This window comes from Vigna unguiculata, chromosome 6 (genome assembly GCF_037176805.1).
Source record: "Vigna unguiculata cultivar grain cowpea cultivar isolate G323 ecotype 2 chromosome 6, ASM3717680v1, whole genome shotgun sequence".
Taxonomy (NCBI): Eukaryota; Viridiplantae; Streptophyta; class Magnoliopsida; order Fabales; family Fabaceae; genus Vigna; species Vigna unguiculata.
The window spans coordinates 37,538,844-37,553,705 of NC_140797.1; the positions used below are offsets into that span (position 1 = coordinate 37,538,844).

At 32.3% G+C, this 14,862-nt stretch overlaps 1 protein-coding gene across 1 annotated transcript; it reads right to left on the reverse strand.

Moving 5' to 3' along the window:
• Positions 1 to 873: 873 nt before the first annotated feature.
• On the reverse strand, positions 874 to 8,777 carry LOC114186632 (uncharacterized). Its single transcript, XM_085675260.1, has 10 exons — positions 8,659 to 8,777; positions 7,818 to 7,951; positions 7,091 to 7,337; positions 5,860 to 5,948; positions 5,631 to 5,769; positions 4,870 to 4,944; positions 4,655 to 4,776; positions 4,496 to 4,571; positions 1,255 to 1,314; positions 874 to 1,152 (listed from the first exon to the last, which is right to left on the reverse strand). The coding sequence occupies exons 3-10, from the start codon at positions 7,259 to 7,261 to the stop codon at positions 1,015 to 1,017; spliced, it is 870 nt and encodes a 289-aa protein (XP_085531386.1). The 5' UTR covers positions 7,262 to 7,337; positions 7,818 to 7,951; positions 8,659 to 8,777; the 3' UTR covers positions 874 to 1,014.
• Between the last annotated feature and the right edge of the window lie 6,085 nt (positions 8,778 to 14,862).

Genomic DNA, 14,862 nt, shown 5'->3' on the forward strand with positions numbered 1-14,862 from the left:
TGGGGTCTTTCATCCTGCACTCCCATGGTTTCTTGCTGCAACTTCATGTAAAAGACAAAAGCACCCTTAATATATACAATTTTTGTTTTTTCTGGTTGTATTTTGAGCCTCAACAATAACTTTCAGATTTCACAACCCATAAACTATTTTTATGCAAAAAATTAAAAAACTTTTAAATTATACAATTAAAAAATATTCTCGAATTCCATAATCTAAAAAAAATTATAAAAAATGACTTTTTGATAATGCAATCTATAATATTTTTTTTTCATACAACAAATAATTTTCAAATTATGTAATCTGAAAAAAAATTATGCCAAAAAAAACTTTTCAATTATATAATTTGAAAGTTAAAAGAATTTTCTAAATTACACAGTCTAGAGACTTTCTTTTTATGAAAAAAAAAACTTTTAAATTGTTCCATCTAAAAAAAAACTGACACTCAAATTGGTCAATTCGAGAAATTTCTTTAAACCCAAACAAGCACTTTCCCCTATGATTCTGGGAAATGATAAGTACTTCAGATCTTCACCTTTCAAAGATATTAACAAGATTTAATTGATTTCTCAAAGTAGGTAAAGCAAGCATTTAAGAGTACACTGAACTTTCACTTAGTCTTCTTCCCAAGAAATAATGAACTTGTTAAGGCATCCAGAAAAAGGCTAATGCAATAGCCTTACCATATCCTCATGACATTTTGTGGATAATAAACAGTATAGGAATGAAACTGAAGCGTGAGTTGTATTCAATCCAATGTCATAATGGTAAACGACAAGGTATGAAAGAGGCTACAGAATGTTTAAACCATGTAATGATGTTTCTTTGTGGTTTTAATTTTAACCTTTTGCTTTCTTTACTGATTCAGAATACATGTATGTAATCACAAGAATATATTCAATTTCTAAATGGCAAATATACAGCATATACCGTACTGAATCTTTTTAGAATGATAAGAGGGAAAAAAAAAAGTTAATCACAACTGTACTAAATTAATTCAATGGACATTTAGTAGGCTCACTCGCTATGTTTTGCTTTTGAAAGAGTTTTAACCAAACCCTTGGCGATCTTCCAGAACCAAAACAAATTCATAATCGTCAACACAGGAGGCACCACAAGCAAGGTGTAAAACCCCAATGGGAAGATCTCTTTGACCTGAAATTAAGGAGCAAAACGTTTGATTTTTATTTCCTTAATGATAATCAAAGGGAAATTGTGAAGTTATGTTTGATGGGGAATCACAGAGAAAACGCTTGCCTCATCAAAATGGGTCCACATGTGGATAAAAAAGAATATAAATAGGAAAATCCTTGCAATCTGCAGCACAAAAGATATTAAAAGGGTTAAAGCAAGACAATATCTGTATTTCGAACCACTATTACCACTACTCTTAATTGCATTGCTACAACTGATAATGTTAATTTTTACCATTATCCAAACTATATTTTATTAGCAAAATCATCTCTTCCAAAGCTTTTAATCTACTTAATCCTCAATTTTACCTTACTTTTGTAAATAAATACATTTTGGGTTACATTGATCTAAATATACCACTAATCCCCATTTTTGTGTCCTTCCTGTAGATGCGAAGCTTTGTTCCAAAAGTCCAAACAAGTTAGTGATCATGAGTAGCAAGAAGAAGGCAAGAAGACACTAAATGTGGAAGAAACAGTAATCGCCTGGCGCCACAAAGACACCGCCAGGCGACACCTTCTTCCAGTGCCAGCGCCAGCCAGGCGCAAATCACCTTTCCAGCAGCTCATCGCCTGGCGGCATCTGGACACTGCCGGGCGGTACACGCAAAGTTTCAGCACTGTTTGGTGGCTTGCGCCTGGCGGTGAGAGGCTTCCGCCAGGTGGCAGTTTTCGCTGATGTGTCAAGTTGACCCTTTTTCTTCTGTTTTCGCGAGAGAAAACTCATCTTGGACATTTTGGAGCTGGAGCAACGCGATTTGGAGAGCTTGGAGGAGTGCTAGGGCTTGTGGGAACAACTCCATCTTCCTCTTTGTATCTCTTTCTCTTCCATTTCCATTTTGTAAGCTTGAGCTCTCCATGACAATGGTGAGCTAAACCCATTTTTGTTGGGGTTAGATGTAGCCACTAAACTTTCATGTATTTTTGAATGGTTTGAATATATATATATATATATATATATATATATATATATATGCTTCTTCCATTGATTTCTAGTATCTTTGTGTATGTATTTAAAGCTTGCTTTGTTTTACCCATTCATTGCATGATATTTGGGTCATTAGGTATTGGAAAATATCTCTTGAAACCTAGAATTGGAACAAGATACCTAATGAAACTTGTATCTAGGAATGGAACTTGACCCATTAGTTGTCTTAAACCCTAATTTGTAAAGCGGGTTTGTTTATTTAGGGATTCAAGGAATTGACTCTAAATAAGGGAACCTAGGCTCATTCAACTAAGGGATTAGAGTTTGAGTAGACTTGTGGGTTGACATTAGTAATTAATGGAGAAGAGTTTTATTGCTTAATATACATGAGTGATGTAGGTGAAGTCTAACTCCAACAATATCAATCCGTTGCATTTCTAGTCTTTACCATTTTCTAGAGTCTTCAAATATTCAAGTTCAATTTTACTTGTTTATGAAATATTTACTTTCTTGCACACAAAAACCCAAATTATGAATTTATTCATTAGTTTAAATTAGTCACTAATTACACAAATATTTAGTATACACGAGTCTCTTGGGATACGATATCCCGATCTTACCGATTACTACTTGTGCGACTTGGTATACTTGCAAGACAATATCTGTATTTCGAACCACTATTACCACTACTCTTAATTGCATTGCTACAACCAATTAAGCATTGAGCTATTGTCACAGCCCTTATTACAATCATCATCAAACACTCACTCTCACAGTCTCAACAAAACCACCATTGTTGTTATGTGACTGCCAAAACTATTATTGTCATTATTGTGCTACTATAACATTTTATTGCCGGTATGACCACAACCCATTACTATTATCATTGTCACCATTGTCATTGTTATTAACATCATTATGTTCACTACTGCCAATATGACCACAACCCATTACCATTGTCATTGTTATTACTATCATTGTGTTCACTACTGACTCTACCTTCATGGGATCATTATCGTCACTGTCATCACTCCTACAATTGACATTATTTCAATTGTTGGCATGGTTAGATCGAGCGCTTATCACTAAACCAAAAACTATAACTGTTAGTCAGGATACGACTCCTTTTACTTAAGAGCATAACAACCCAAGTGTCAGGATTTGTTTGTGACTTGACTCACTTGGCCTCCTCACTGGAAAATTGATGCCATAGGCACACCCCAACCCAACTATAGCCACTATCACAATGGTTATCATAATTGCAAGTAAACTCGTTGGAGTTTACGAGTCCACATGTACATGTGGGTTAAGTCATTGTAAACTCATTTTTTGCAGATTTAGAGTAGACACCATAACTCAAGGGAAAGTTGTGCTAACTACCTAGTTTACTTTGCTGGTTAAAAAGTTAAGCCAGAAAACAACCTTTTGGTGCTTTTTTTCGGTGTTTAGGACCCAACAACCCTAGTTCCATTGTGTCCTGATCCAAAAACGAAGGACCTTCCTATCCAGGGGATGGAAGGGCAGAAGCCTTAGTGCCCCCTCTAGTCAAGGAGTTAAGGCCTGGCAATGAGTAGTCAATATGTTTGCTTTTCTCTCGTGCCTTTTTTTTGTTCATGGTTTCTTATTCTGGTGCCCAAGATCCTGAACTTAGTGGTTAAATGCTAATGTGGTGACGATGGTATTTGTTAATTCTCATCCCATTTTGTGTATCAATCTAAATAAGAAGCCTCCAAGTCAAGCTTTGCTTCTTTTCTCCTAATTGCAAATCACAATTTTCCTTCAAAACAGTCGCACATTTCTTTCTATCTCAATAATGAATTGATTTGTATCTATTCTAAAACAACTTGGTGGAGCATTGAAGCTTTTGTTCCAATGAAGGCTCTATTTCGGTGAAAGGTTATGTGTGTTCTGTGATTGGGTAATTGGTAAATGGTTGATGTCATATTGTAAATTATTTTTTAGCCTATTTGTCATTTGGTTCAATCTGTTGAAAGCTCCTTTGCACTCTCTGTTATTGGCTGGTTCATTCACGTAGTATTGTAACTCATTTAAACACCATAACCTACCTAATTTGATTTTATAGAAGCCTCTTAAAGATCAAGTGATCCATCCAAATTATATGACATGTATTAAAAAAGAGAATGGGGAAATATCTCCACAATGTTTCCTACTTAGGCATGCAACATGTCAGAACCCGCTTGATTATCCCTTTCAATTATCGTTATCACCAACACAACCTGTTCCTTTTGCCTCAATATTTAAGCCACCCAGAACCAAAAGAAAAAAATTAGAAAAAAAGCACCAAAAACACAAGCAATTCCTTCAGGTACTTCTATGGTGGAATTCAAATTGAGACCAAAAGTATATTATACAGTACCAACCACCCGAAGAACAATGCGGCGCCATTCCACACGTAAAGTTTGGAGTTCTTAAGACCAGCAACGTCCAAGTGCCTGTATATATGCAATTAATGTAACAAGTCAATGTTGACTCATGTACATGAGATGCAGAGTTAAAGACTCTGAACAACAATTACCATCTTAGATTTACAAAAGGAGTTGTACTCTCGGAGAAAAGAATCATTAGGATGTAGATCTGTGCTTGACCACTTAGCAAAGATTGAATAATTGAAACCATGGACAGCCCGTGGTGTAAAACCTAAATACGAATGAGTTAAGTTAGTTTACCACCTTCTAAAAAGAAAACCTGGAGACCAAGTTCAATGTGCAAAAACCAGCATTCATTACTTACGTATTCCAGACCACCTAAGGCTGGAAAATGCCAAAGAATCATTGCCACATCTGCTAGAAAATAACCTATAGAAATCTGTAAAAAAGAGAGGAAAAGTATAGAAAACAAAATCACAAATAAGCCAACAGGACAATCATTACTTCACAAGGCAAACAATAATGTTAACAACAAGAATAAGAGCGATAAAAAAATATCAAAAAAGAATCAGAAAGATTAAGAAAAAAGCTACATGGCACTAAGATTAAGAATGCACCAGCAGCATCTGCATCAGATCAATATGGAACTAAAGGGTCCCTTGACATTTCTAACCCTGGGTCCCAACAAGTAATATTTACAGTGCACAACTTGAGGGGTACAACAAGCATGAAGGAACCTTTTCTCTTCCAATTAGCACAACATAAAATGATTTATCCCTCTTACATTTTTATAAAAGTTACACAATCTAGAACTGAATGCTCCACAAGAAAAGACAGGTTCATTTTAAAAGCACTGCAACTTCAACAAATCTAGGCTTCAGCATTTAATACTTGGTACCTAAAGAAGATTAACAGTAGAACTACATGAATATCGAATAATAAACAGAAAATACTACAACAAGTAATAACATTCTCCTTTTCAGTCTGTATATTTTATCCGTACACTCACATGCATCATGATCATTTTAGCCCAAACATAGTTAGAAATTAGAATGAAAAAGAATTTAAAATCAACATCTGACAAATCAAACAAGTTAAATTTTGCTAATATTGTCTTCAACATACCCCCAGTACCGAATTTGAGAAAGTGGATGATCTATTAATGACAAGTTCTTCTTGTGAATCCGTTTTGAAGAGGTCTGATAACACCACAAAGTAAAATGACGCAAATGATACAAAAAGAGCATGAACAGTTGAGAATCCCCTGCATGGGAAGAATGTCCTAAAGTTCACATAAAAATTCAATTATGAACAAAATAAATTAAAACAGAAATTTTTATACTGATCATTTTACCGGTTATTCCATTCAATTTTCTCTGCCCTATTCAATTTGCCATATCCCGCGAACGACAAAGAACTCAAAATAGCAGTCAATCTATAAACCTTCAAAAAGGACAAGAGGAAAGGATCAATTGTCAATAGCTAATTGTTAAACATAATAATCTGCAAGACTATAAATTTTCTAGTAACCATTCATCTAAACTGACCATATATATGTTTCACAAGAGCAAATAGAAAAGGTAATGAAATAACACTATATGAATGTATAGAAATCTAAAAAGCTAAAACTTTTACACTCTCAAATAACCAAAAGTGTTAAGACTTCAGGATCTGGAGCTAAATAAAAATAGATAGATTTCATTTCTACCTAGACAAAAATATAGTGAACCAGAAATTACTTTCAAAGACATTTTCAGATTGTTATTAAGTGAAAATCCAATTGGATTTGAAAACCATGAAGCAATATAAACTCACTCAACATAATTTCAAAATATATACTGAAAAGCAAAATCATGCAGATGTAGTGAAAGGCATTAAACTCCAATGTTAAATATAATCTTCTATTGCTATGTTGACACTTGACAACAGTGACAATACATCTTGTTTATGCATTAAATATTTTGCTAACTAGTAAAGCATCTAATTTTCCTCTGGAATTGTTGTTAAAGGAATGAGGTCATCATCTATGAAAAAACTATATTGGGAGTGATATGAAGTAAATAATGAGTGAACCATATTTATCGAACGGAAGAAGTCAGCAGAGCACCTAAAAAAAATCTTTCTATCCTAACAAGAATGAGACAGTTGCAGCCTCTGTTCAAGGATATCCCAAAATTACCCACTTTGCACCGTATCTACAAAGCCTTTACCAATTACTTAACCATAAAGAACGCACAAGAATACAAGCTCCTCCTATTCAATTGAAATACTTGTTTTTCTTCTTCACCATAGACCACATAAAAATACTCTATTCAATAAATAACATCATTTTAAAGATGTTTAGTCCTCAAATTGCATCCTAAACCTATAGTATTAGTATCAAAAGACTAATAGCGATTCCTACTCCATGAATGTCATATCCCTTCCCTCCTATTTTTCTTCTTTTCCTTGTGATCCTCATAAAATGATATTCCATTCTGCTCCTCTATCAAGACTCTAAAATCCTAATTTGGTCCATAGAGACATAAGAGGAATTTGCAACATAAAAGACTCTGAGAAATTGATGAAAATCTCATTTTACTTACAACAACACAGAAGAAGATGCCAGTGAAGACAGACCCCAGCCATTGAATTTCTTTGGTTGGGGTAGCAACGTCATAGGAGGAAACCGAACCAACCAGGGAACCAAAATAGAAAGTAAATCCCATCCAATCAACTTGTTGAAAGTGCCAAACTGCATCAAACACATAATGCATGAGTGCCCCCACAACAGCAAAGGAATCCCATTGGAAACAAACAATAGAGAGGGTGGAATCCCCACTCAACAAAAAACTGCAGCAAAAAGAAAAAATTAAAATTTTGCCCGTGAGTCATGGAAAAGGAAAACTTGTCCACAATAGTTGCCTGTTATTTCATTTGCACACTCACTTCACGTGACTTTTAGCACAAGTTGATCAATCAAACCATGACGACCATAGGAAAAGCCAATTAAGAAAACTTCTTGGCAAACAAACAAACCCCATCAAAGAAGACAGGTAACAGGACAAAGGGAAAAAGTCATTTCATTAAATCATGTTCGTTTTAATATTAATTGATATAAAAAGAATAATGATGATCATCATACATAAAATCAACATCATACCAATAAGAGAAGAGATAAAGAAACAAGAAGCACTAGAAGGATCAAGAATAAATTTTCTTAAGGAAAAAATAAATGAAATAAATGGAAAGAGAATAATTAGGTGACCCGGAGCAAGTACAGTTATTGAAATGAAGCTTGAAACTTTAGCAGAGAGAGGAAGAGATTGAGACCTTAGGTGAAAATGGGGATACTGATCGAGACCAAGAATTGCGGAAGGAGGAAGAGCTTATTTGGCCATCCGAAGGGAACATCAAACTCTTCCTTACACACCGTCAAACCAATATGACTAATTGTACCCTTTTCTCTGTCAACAGAATACTAATAATTAAAATCTACAAAAAAAGTATTTCTGGCCCAATTAAAAAAAATATTGAATTTGATAAAAAAAATAATATTTACAAGTTGTATTAAATAATTTTTGTCAGAGTTACAGAATTTTTTTACGGGAAAATATGAGTGAAATTAAACAAATAACAAAAGGAATAGTTACAACGTTAAACTTGGTAAATATTAAGAAGTTTACTCAACAAAGTGTACACAATTTATATCTTAGAAACAAGAAAAAAAAGGTTGATAAGATTGTTATTGTTTTGGTTCTTTCAGAACATTTCTTAACATCAACATTATTAAACTTCTTTTCTGTTTGTTTAACAGTTTTGTAATTATTTAGTAATATATTTAGATTAAATATGACTCTCTTTTTTAAGTGTTTATATAAATACACGTGATCATTCACTTTTGTTTTTATTATACAGACAAGTAATTTAAAAATATACATAGTTGATGTGATGTTCTAAAGTAATATTTTACTTAAAAACCTCAAATCTGAGTTTTAGGGTATTTCATTAGCATATATAGTAATTTTTCAAAAAGTCTTGGTCACTCTAAAAAACTATATTTATTTGACAAAGGGAAATTTTGCATCTAAATATGAATGCATGTGGAAAGCATTTGGTTATGAGCATAAAATATTGTTAGCTTAAATTGTAAGCAAAGTGGGATTGAGCCTACATGTATAAAATAGAGCGTTGGCCAAAGAGAGAATATAAAGATGTGATGAAGAAGAAGAAGAAGAAGAAAAAGAAAAGATAAGAATGATCTTCATCACATTGAATTAGAAAAATGGTGTGTGATAGGAAACAAGTTTCCTGAGGGTTGTTGATTTGGAGCATGGCTTTGTCTGTGGTTAAACCAGAAACAATACTGCAAGGGAATAACAAACCTTTTGTGATGCAACCATTAATAGTTTGAATCCCAACCACACTTTCTTTGGTGCAAGTGTGGCTAATTCAGAAGCTTTGAACCCACACCTTCCTCTCCATGCTTCCATAACTGTCTCAATGCAAATCTCCACAAACACACAAAATACTATTACTTCTCTCGCCCACCCATTCTTATTTTTCTCAATTTTCATTACCGTGTGAGTCTATCAAAATCAAATTAAATTTTTATTTTTATCTATTTATTTCTTAATCTAATCATTACAATTAGTGTATTTATTAGTATAATCGAATTAAGAAAAGATAGCAGAAATTAAAAGAAGTTTGCTTAATTACAAGAGCTTAGATTTAATAAAATAGGATGTTTCATCGTAGTTTCAAAACAAATAATCCAATGTAGTAAATATATTAATATTGTCTTATAACAGATAGGATTATAAAAATATATCACTTGTATATTTAAACTAAACTAGTAAACTATATACTGACTACGACTAAAGCTCCCGCTGAAACTAGAGCTGGGTAACCTTACCCGACCCGGCTCGACCCACCACGGGTTAATCACTTAGTGAGTCAATCCAACCCGGCTCACTTATTAGCGAGCCAAAAAAATTCCAACCCGACCCGGCCCACCACGGGTTAGTGGGTTAAACGGGTTGGTTCACGAGCTCACTTAATTTAAAAAATATAATTTTTCTTATTTTTTTTGAGTGAAAACTAGAATATAATTCTAATGAGAATCTAAATAAAATTTAATACAATCCAAAATCACAAAAATACAAAGTATCTATATGTTGGTTAAAAAAAAACAACATAACATAACCCAAATACAAAGCTTAACTTAGCAAAAAATACTTGTGTGACCCTTTATTTGCAGGTTGGTGAGTCAACCCAACTCACCACGGGTTCAACTCGGGTGAGCCGGGTCAAAAATCAACCTGTATTAAAATGTAAAAAAATTTCAACCCAACCTGGCATGACCTGAACCCGTGGTGAGCCAGGTTGGCTCGCGGATTCCAACCCATTTTGACAGCTCTAGCTGAAACCTTTCATCAACCTAAAAGATGGTTCCTCATCCTTCAGAGGTGCCTCAGAAACTACAACCACATCTGCTTCCACTGAATAGGTGATCATCGCAAAAGAAAGACAAACAACACAAAACAAGAACAAAGAAGAATGGTAAGTTAATGCATACAAGATATATTCATATATATATATATATATATATATATATATATATATATATATAAATCATGCAAAATACTTACAAACATGGTATAATATATATCTGATTTAGAGTTCACACAAACAGTTGACACTAGATTCAATTATCCGGATCATGCAATTGATATAGAATTCTAAGAAAGTATGCACATGTGATTTCTAAACTCTGCAAAGTTTTAGACAAAAGTGGTTATCACCTAACCACTCACAAGATTAATCCCATTATGCCTTAGGTCAATACGTCCCAAGATTAGGATCTCCTGTCAATCTCACCACTAATTCATTTTACTCTATATGAATGTGAATGATTATTAGAATTCAGAATATTTTCCTCTCTAGACATCTCCTATATCAAGGCATACACTAAAAACACATTTACTAAGAATTTCCCTTGAAACTCTTTAAACATCACCACCTCACGTGCTCACACATTAATCCATAGCATATATCAATAGCAAATCTACAAAACACTCAATTAAAATCAGCTAACATTCAACCAGATACTAATTCACTCGCTCAATGAACATATCATCTTGTTGGGATAAAAGTATATTCTTGCCTAGCGAGAGATTGCTCGCCCAGAGAGTTTTGTCTTATCCAAATCACTGTGTAAATTTATAATAATTTAAAAATATTAATTTTGAATTTAGTCGTCTTTTTTTTCAATTTTGTTAAACCATAGCAAAATTAGGCTGTTGTTTAGATAGGTTTGGAAAAAAATCATAATATGCAAAATTTTAAATTAATATGGGGCACGTCATTGATTTAATATATAGGTTTGTAGCATATCTGGAAAGGAAGATTTTGATTGAATTATGATATATTCTATAAAAAAATATTTGTAATTTCATCTATATATGTGTAATAACATCTAAAATTATCAGAAATAAATTCAAAAAGAGAGTAGTTTTTATGATTAAGAATTTGCAATTTATTATGTGTGTGTAAAAGCTGATTTTTTCCTTTCATACAATTAGTTATATTAGAAATAATCTTCAACAAATTTTAAAAATAAGAATCACTTTCGCATTATTATTTTAAACTATTTCTTAGAAGTATAAAGTTATTCTTCAACATGATTCATATATTGTATTTATAATGGCCTTGACATCAACAACTGGTGACTGAGTGCATGCAGCATAGAATCTATTCATGTGCATATAATTTGACTAACATAAAATATTGTTATCTTAGTTTCAAAGCAATATGAAGTGGGAACATTCTGCAAAGCTTCTTCATCTCTATATAATATATGTATCATCATCGAGGGAAAGATATATTATATATCATTATGATGAAGAAGGAATACACGATAATGATCTTCATCATATTAACTGCTAGTTTTTGTAGCAAAGAAGGGGTGCCGGTTTCCCAGTGTTCTGTTGATTCCATGTTTCAGTTTCAAATTTTCAGCATCAAGAACAAAATCAAGTGTTTTGAACATGTTCCGGATACCATAAATGTGTTACGGATATTGTAATACATAAGACTGTTGGAAGATGCTAATTATATGAAGCTAATGCTAAACCTCCTTGGAGAATATCCCAGCCTAGACTTTTTCTGCAGTAGTAAGTTTCCAATAATTGTGAAATGCAAATGTTGAAAATCTAAGTGTAAATTTAAGTCTCATATTGAGTAAAAATGAGAAAGTTGAACATTATGTAAGAATGAAGATCCATAAATCTATCACCTTAAAATTTTGGATTAAGAGTGATGTCAATGTCGTATGTGGTTGAGTTCAGGTCTTATTAGTATTTGTATTTCTCACAATGAACCTGTCGGAGCCAGGTTCATGTGATGGCGGGCTTAGGTGAGACTCCAGACTTTAAGGTTGCCATGATGCTATCTGAAAACTCATCTTTAGTAGATTCCAATGATGTTGTAAAAGCATCAGAAGGGTTGTTCTGCCGCTGGATAAAGATACTTTCCTTTTTCTCTGTGACTTTTCTATGAAGAGTTTGAATTCTGATCAAATCCTTTGTTGCTGAGTCCAGTGCAAGTGTTTTAGGCTCGTTGCCATGATTCATTGGCATGTGCCTTAGGCGTAAGATTGTTGACCTTTGGTGAGCACTTTCTGATATATCATAAACTCCATCTTCTTCCTTGTTCAATCTGGTTGGTTCTGAACTAGTGGTTTCCATGTAAGGTTCTTCGTTGGTGAGAGTTGGATCATTGATGTGATCATTTTGAACACCAACTTCACTGTGTGTATTTTGAAAGTGGCACAGAAATGGAAACAGGACCAAAATAAGTTAAACTTTCATAACCATAGTACTTCTTACTCCTTGCTTGATGGCATATACAAGAAAAGTTAAGAAAACAAAATTGAAGTTCTTACTCCTTCCTCCTTTCTTTCACCAGTTTTCTTCTTTTCTCATTTGGTGTATTTCTGAATTTGACACATAAAACACACCAAAAAGTCTTCTGGTAAATATTAATGATAGTGTCTTCCTTTATTTATCCTTTGGATGCTTCTGAATTTGAAATTTGCATAAAAGACAATGATTATAGTTCACAATGGTAGCTATAACCTTTGAGGTTACTTCAAGGTTCAATATTTGGTTTATAAAAACTGACTTTATGGATTGAATTTGATCTGATTGGATATTTAACTGACTTTATGGATTAAATTTGGTTTATAAAAACTGACTTAAATTTAATTTATACACACCATTTCAACTAATCAGATACTTACTTTAGCTCCAAATTACCTTAAGTTCAAAGTAATTTTAAGGAGTGAAAACTTGACAATTTCTTTTAGCATCTCCATACATTTTTCTTGCACCTCCATATGTGTGAGAAAAAAAAATCAAATTATGTATAAGTTAGAAATATTTTGGATGGTTCAATTTAAAATTGAAAAATTATTCCAACTATTCAATTCAAAATATATTTCTAGATTACGTAATTTAAAAATGTAAAATTCAAATTGCATAGTTTGAAAATTCAAAATATATTTTTTTGTACTTAATATTTTATTTTAAATTATATAATTTAAAATACAATTCAAAATCATGTAATCCAGAATATATTTTTGTATTTTGAAATATATTTTCAGATTATGCAATCAAATCTAAATTCTACTATAAAAAACACCAAATTATGGATATTTTAGACTTTTTCAATAGGAAGAAACCATTGAGTGCAAACAGTAATTATTTGAGACCTTCTACAAGGTAGTTTCTTCCCATCTTCGTATAAAGAAATTTACTATTTTATCGATTGTGAAATCCAAAAAAGGACAGAATAAAAAAATCATTTATATAAGAGTGCAGGAATAAACTAATGGAGGTGCAACAAGAAACTTCCCCTCTACAAAGAAGCCAGCCCAACAAAGGAGCGCCAGTATCGCATTCTTGGAAACATCGAAAGAAAAAAATGGGGCGAAACTTTGGCATCCCGAGAGTAATATTAAACTACAAATGGGCAATTTCTATTATATAAAACAAAATTCATTTCTTCACTTTCCTGCCTGAAAAAATGGCCGACACAAATGGCGTTGTTTTTGCTCTTTTCCAGCGCCACCACGGTCTCTCCATCCCCGATTCCGATGGAAACGGAAACTTTATGATCTATTACTTAATTTTTATTAATTTTTATTGATCGATGAATATAACATGTTTTGAAAAATTTCATATCATTTAAGATCGGGTGTTAATTAACATACAAGGGATTTTAATTCATGTTCTTTTCTTCAAGCCAAAGACATTTAAAATTAGTGTTTGACTTTTTTCTTATTCTCTTGTAGTAGAATTTGTGAGGTGTAATTAAATTTTTTTTCTGGAGAATGTGAATGTACTTAGATTAGGGATGGCAACGGGGCGGGGCGGGGACGGATTTCACTATCTCATACCAATCCCCGCATAAAAAATCCATCCTCATCCCCATACCCAAACTCAACGGGTATTAAACTTTTGTCCCATCCCCATCCCCACTGGGTAACAGGTATAATCTCGTACACATACCTGTACCCGTGTTCTAACTACTTCAATATTAATTTTTATAAAAGAAAAAAATTACGGTAAAGAAAACATAATATTATCAAATATTAGGAGGATGATTGTTTATTCCATATCAAATACTTTGAAATAAATTATAATTGTCTACATTTTAGATTAGAATACTAAATAAAATTTCATGAGAACCAAAACATTTATTAAATTTACAAACTACAACATTGATGAACTTAGTTGATAAAATTAAAAAGTATTTCAAAAAAATATAAAAGGAAAACAAATATTCAAATTAAAATATATTTTAAATGTCTGTTTACTTCAATTTTTTAAATTCTAATGAATCTCTTTTTTATACACTAATAAAAGTTATAATACAGAACTTTATCAAAATGACACAAAGAACAAATAATAAACATAATAATAAAATTTTGACATAGATTTTGTATCTTTTGAACTTCAATATATGTTGGATAGTGACAAAAAAATATTCATAGCAATTACATTAAATTTTTATATTGTAGTAAATAAAAGTTATTTATACAATTAAAGTGAAAAAAAATTATAGTATGATTAATAATGATTTATAAAATAACAAATAATTAGATAGAATATATCGAAATATTATTCTACATGATGAAAATAAACAATAAAAAAAAATATTAAAAAAATAACAAATGTGTGTTTTAGAAATAATTTGAGAAACTATTGAAAGAAATCGCACAAAGGAAATCAAATGTATAATTAAGGTATGATAAGATGAAAAATACTTTAGAGAACTAATTATTAAATTATTTTTGAAGTGGTTAAAATTAAAT